Source organism: Neopelma chrysocephalum, unplaced genomic scaffold (assembly GCF_003984885.1).
Source record: "Neopelma chrysocephalum unplaced genomic scaffold, ASM398488v2 Primary Assembly neopelma1_24, whole genome shotgun sequence".
Classification (NCBI taxonomy): domain Eukaryota; kingdom Metazoa; phylum Chordata; class Aves; order Passeriformes; family Pipridae; genus Neopelma; species Neopelma chrysocephalum.
Genome location: NW_020897693.1, coordinates 47,565,531 through 47,571,530, shown reverse-complemented (window position 1 = coordinate 47,571,530; position 6,000 = coordinate 47,565,531). Strand labels below are relative to the sequence as shown.

Genomic DNA, 6,000 nt, shown 5'->3' with positions numbered 1-6,000 from the left:
TTTAAATATCCAAAGAATGATAGTGGTGCACTTTTTTTAGAAACACTTACATACTTAACAGGTGAAGTAGGAAGAGAGTATTTCAGAAAACATTTAATATGAAACCTTTTGGAACTTCCATCGAATACAGATTTACATCATTTATCAGAACACTTTTTCAGTTCAGACAACAAAGTGCACTGCCGGGTGAAAAAATACATTTGGAGGAGTGCTTAAAATGTAGGAAGTGAAAGGATAGGTGACCATTCACCTGAGAAAGTACAATGACTGCCCTGAAATGTCTTATTGCTATTACAAAATGGAGTTTTCATGGAAAAAACCATACTGAGCAGCACAGGCACGGGCAGAGCACTGAAAGCCAACTGAACTCCGGTAGCACCTGGAGTTCTCAAGCCATGGCATGGTACAGAATATACAGAGAATAAAATGTAAATTCAGGAATATTTACTACATTTAACAACTATGATTACCCTTTAAACTAGCATAATCAATATCAATGCTTAGGGGGAAAGAGAGGGGAAGTCTGCTGCCTTCACAGACTACAGATCACAAGAACTAACTTGCAAAATATTAAGGACTTTGCATTTTCACCTGGGGTCAAATCTGAACTGTGTACTATGAGTAACTATTAGCTCACTGCAAATTTAAAATGCAAATTTAGGCTCCAGTTTAAAGCACATGTTAAGTACATGCTTAAGTGCTTCACTGAAATATAACCACAAAACATTAATACAAAAAAGTCAAGTAGATAATGCAGGATATTATCTACACAAGTCCTCGATGAAATAAACTGAGTATCAGTAGGAATCAGTGCATGAAGAAATCTCTTCATTCTAGTCTGCAAACTCAGATCCAGCTCACTGCAGAGATGGTAAAATAGTGGGGACTATCCCAGAGCAGCTTCACGTCCTACCGAAAGCTAGTTGGCCATCAGAGGGTTCATCAAGGGCGGGTCTCCACACTGCACGTTAACAGAGGACAGAGGATTCTCTCGGCAGCAGGAGCCAGAGACACAACTGGCACAGAGCCATCAAAAGCAATACAACCGGAGCCAAGGGGAAGCACGCTGGAAGGGAGCTGCAAGGAGAAGTTTTAACTGCTACTGCCTATGGCTGTAGTTCAGCAAGTTGGGACATTACAACACAGGAGATCAGTAACCAATTTGATTCCCACTTTTGGGTTTCAATGCTGTGTGTGCCCAGGACGAAGGGACAGCACTGCCCTACCTGCAGCGAGACCTCAGAGCGGCACCAACTGGGATGTGGCAGCTTGCAGTGAAGTACGGCCTTAATTTGAGAGTCCCTTTGTGCTTTGTATCAGTCTGACCTAGTCTAACGTGGAAAACTTGCTCTGAAAGAAAGTAACTAGTCAGCAATTAGCACCTCCTTTTAGACTGCCCCATTCCCTAAGGGAACGGCTGAACAACAGAGAAGTGTTCTTAGCTGCGATCAATACCCATAAGCCAAAAGGACAAAGGTACAATTTTAGTAGTTTAGCAGAAGCAGAAGAATGGAAGTGTTTACCCAAATATTAATGCACAAATTAACTACATTATTAAAATTTGATTCAGACTTAAATAATAAATAGGTGGGCAAAATATAATGCAAGACTTACTCAGTAAAAGTGAATTTTTAATAATCTCATGAGATCTACTTAGAAAACAGGACTAATCATGTTCACAACCGTAAATCCAAACCCTTCACACACTTTTTTTTTTCTTAACACAGCAGTGAACTGTAAACCTGCATTTACTGGTTATCGCTTCAGTCATTTTAAATATTAACTCAAGTGTTTCCTCCTTGGCCATTTCAATTTTTAGCACCAAAATTAGCCCAAAAAGAGGTACTGGTACAGCTCGATGTTGTAAATGAATTGTTTACATAGAATACTTTATATATTACACACATACTGTACATTCACACATCCACACAAACAGGAGGCATATTTAAATGAATATATTCTGTGTTTCAATTTGTTGTCAAAGAGCAATGGAAATAAAGCAGAAGGGGTAATATTTTACATAGTAGGCAACTTTAATGCTGTAGTGCACTTATAAAAAAGTCCAACTCTCCCTCCCAGCTCAGCAGCTTTTTTTTTTAATATCACTATTCAGAAGGATGCAGAAGTTATTGCCTAAATGTTATTCTATACATTTCCATCGGAATTCTCAAAAACACTTGGAATTGCTAACTAATTTACAACTTAACTATTTTTCTTGTTACAGCTTTAATTCATTGGCAATTTTGGAAGCAATGTTTTTGAAAGCTATGGATGTTCCCGATATCCGCTTAAAGCGAACTCCATTCAGGGACAGTCTTGGCAGTTTACACACCTCCATCTCCCACTGTACAAGGTTTTCCGCATGCCCATCTCCATGGACACAGAAAAGCAAGAAACGCTCTCTTTGTTCATAGTCACAATTATTGGCATCCAGGACCTTTCGTATTTCCCTCATCATGTCATTGGGATCCATGGAGCTGGTGGTTTTCATGCTCCAGGTAAAACGCAGCGATCGAGGCTTGGCTTCCTTGTTCTCATCCTTCTGATCCACAGCTACATTGCGGCTGAAAGACAGGAATTTATGAGTGAGCAGCGCCAGCCACCTTCCCCACGGGTCACATTAGTGAAGCAAACTAACACTCAACACACACTACTGGTATTAGAGCAGCATCTGGAGGCTCCAGCTCCGAGCCAAGCCCCACTTTCCCAGCTGCTGTACACACATAGTCAGGGTAAAGCACCAGCTGCTGGGGCTGAAACGAAGGTATGGGACGATGTGTGACAACTGGAAGTCACTGGATTCAGGAGCATGAGGGGAATGACCTTCTGGAGGCAGAACTACATGCATCACCCATGACTTGATTTTAAGGCAGGTTCTGCTCAAAACCCTATTCTCGGGCCACGTGGACAGCTGAAACACCAGCTCTGTGCTAGAAGTTTCTGGAACATTCAAACAGCAGCTACTTGTGACAAAAGGGTGCTCAGAGAGTGCCAGTCCATGGGAGGTGCCCACTTATACACACCAGGGTGACCCCATGCAGAAAAGTGCTGGGGGCTCCTCTGCACCTCCTCCTGTGCAGCAGCTTGGAGACCAAGCACTGCGAGGGCCCACGGAGTCCCACAGTAGTTGGCTGGAAGCAGGAAGAAGGACAGCAGGACCAGAGGCACCCACCTGCTGCCCCAGGGTCACTATGCACCCCCAGATTTGGACAGGTTTAGTTAAACGGTGGCCTTCCTGTGCTGATGTGTTTGAGATGATCCCTAGAGACCCAGACACTGCAGGATACTGGGGTTGCCTTCAACAGCAAGGAGATGCTTCATCTGAAGTTGGTTGGTAATTTGTTAAATCCTAATGACTGACAGAGGTAAAGTGATGAAATCTTTTGTGGCTACAAGCTCTGCAGTGAAGTGCCTCTGAGGCTGAAGTGCAGGAAGAAGAGTTGGAAGTCACCTCCTCGATGTTATTTGTAAAGATGGGTGACAGTTTTAAGATGAATCACAAAATATTGAGCCTGTGCTTCCCAAGTCTGCAATTATTTTTTTTTTAATAAAAAAGCTTTTCCTTTGGTAAGGATAAGTAAAGTTATACAGGACAAAGGAAAGAAACGTTCCAGAAATTTCTAGTTTGCAATCATTCTTCTACTTTAATTAAAATCAGTGGTCACGCAGCTAAAGAATAAGGAACTACATCTGGACCTCCAGGGAAAACACAGATTTGCTCTGTGAATATTTGTACACTGTCAGTTGCCTCTTCAAATTTAAACATACTGTCATACTTAACTATTTCCTGAAAATAGCTAACCTAACTGACCCCAAACCATGCAGTTGAAGTCTCATGTTGAGCCTTCAAGTTCAATTTACAATATTAAGGCAAGCTGCACTTTAAAACAGTTGGCAATGAATTTCTGGTTACACAATGTTTTTCTTCTAATACCATTAAGCAGGCAATTATGAAAAAGTTAAATAAAAAGTGATAGCAAGGCCACAACTAAATACATACATTTCTTAAAGATAACCTCTTTTGTATTTTTTCTTCTATTGAAAGATTTCCAGTGACTCCGAGAGTCATAGGACTGTGCTGTCAAATCCAGCTATGTGATTTGCCAGATATTATAAAATGCATCAAGCAAATTAAATAGTATTTTGCTTTAAGGTTGTAACTTAATAAGGTTGTAAGGGGCCAGGGGAAAACCCAACTTTCATTCAATGCTACTTTTATTTTTGAAAGCTTTTTCTACTTGAAAACAAAACCAGCACAAGTTCAATAATTTCTAGTATTTTTTGATATGCTGATTTTGGACAAAGAGTATAACATTAAAAATATTTAACTATTTGTGATTTTGGAGATGAGAAATATCTTGCTGCCTTTCAGTGGTTATTCCACACATTTGCAGCCTCACTGGAGACCACTTATCTAGACATCTACACGACAACAGCAAATCACAATGACTAAAATGCAAAAAAAAAACCAAACCCACACATGGGAAAAGGAAACAGGAAAGATGAAAGTTTAGAACCAAGTCAGTTTGTGCTTTAATAGCTGTTTTGCAGACAGAAATGCTTCGTTTAGTTTCAATGACTTACACGAAACACAAGCTGCTGCCTGAAGCCACTATGCCACATAATCAAGGGGAGAAAGGTTCAAACTCACCTAAGTAACATTTTAAACAAAAATTTTACCCTCACCTTGAGCCCTCAAATCTCCCGTTCCTCTCATATTCAGTCGGGAGCCTCATTGAAAAGAATGCAGAAGCAAAAGGAAGTGGGAAAGAGAAGACAAATCTTACACTACAATATACAATATCTGAGTAGTTGCTAAAAGATACTGCAATCATACAAAAGGTGTGTTAAAATACAAATCAACAAAGATGTAAAGAACTTTGTAGGTTAGGCCAAACTCAGAATATAACATCTTGTCAAACCAAATGGGAGTCTATAGACTACAGTTTTTAAAACTACTATTACTAATTTTAACAGTGTATGTTTATATATTAAATCTGCAGAACTCACTAAATAAAGTTGAGGTTCTAAAAGCAGAAAATATGAAACTAAAGTTACAAAGCATACTGAAGTGATTGTATTACTCCGTAAGTAACTCCTAAAAAAGAAATAACTTCCAATTATTTTCAGGCTAATGATATTTAGAAGTTTTATCTGGGAATAAAATATCTACTTGGAAAAAAATCCCTATTTACAGACAAGTCTGATCACCCTGTGTATTTGCATGCACATCAGATCTGAGGTGTTTAAACAATACCAAAATACCTTAATTGAAAAGAAGATGCATACACATTTTAACAAAAATTTAGGACATAAATTCAAGATTTCTCAAGTTGTGGTAACTCCATCTTATTAATTCCCACACTGATGCATCTTCCACACCCAAGAGCAAGCTTAAGCTTTCTGTCTTCTTGCATTGCTTAAATCTACATTGCAGATCGCTACCATATTTTAAACGCCCAGGATCAAGCATAATTGAGAGGAAAATTGCCTCCCTCTACCTTCTCATTATTGCAGTAGCATGGTTTGATATATCAGTGTCAGTTCTGCTCAGAAGGATGCTGCCTGTACAATACTCTTATCAAGACTATCTAAGGTAGTACTTGGCTTCCCTGAATAATGCAAATTATTACAGCAGTTTGGCTGACAGGTGTCTAGGGATAGGAATCTAAGACAGTAGGCTTATTTTTTGATGCACAGTGGTATTTTTATCAGGGTGTGTGGGGTGTTACAAGGCTTAATTTCTTCCTTTCCTTCCTTCTGAGGGCTGCGGTGAGGGATCACCCTTGTAAGATGACTGACAACTGGTAAGTCCTTGGCTAATTCTAGAGCTTCAAAGTGGGCAGCTATTGTAGATATTTTCATGGGAGGGTGAAAAAAGATTTTTTATGTCTGTATACCCAAGAAGTCACTCTCTACAGCAACTCTACAGGACAGGAAAAGGCGTAGGTAGGAAAGAACCATCACATGTACCAACTGAACAGACCCACACCTTTCAAA

The 6,000-nt window shown here is 39.7% G+C and overlaps 1 protein-coding gene across 12 annotated transcripts in view; it reads right to left on the bottom strand.

Moving 5' to 3' along the window:
* MARK3 (microtubule affinity regulating kinase 3) overlaps positions 1-6,000 on the bottom strand; it is a 62,554-nt gene continuing 56,554 nt past the window's right edge. For 7 of the 12 annotated variants that reach the window (XM_027674036.1, XM_027674037.1, XM_027674041.1 and 4 more), the window contains 2 exons: positions 4,687-4,731; positions 1-2,564 (listed from right to left, as the gene is read on the bottom strand). In XM_027674036.1, coding sequence (XP_027529837.1) covers positions 2,219-2,564; positions 4,687-4,731 — 391 coding nt within the window. In that variant the 3' untranslated portion in view covers positions 1-2,218. The remainder of the gene's footprint in view (positions 2,565-4,686; positions 4,732-6,000) is intronic. The other 5 variants (XM_027674039.1, XM_027674040.1, XM_027674045.1 and 2 more) reach the window with 1 other exon arrangement.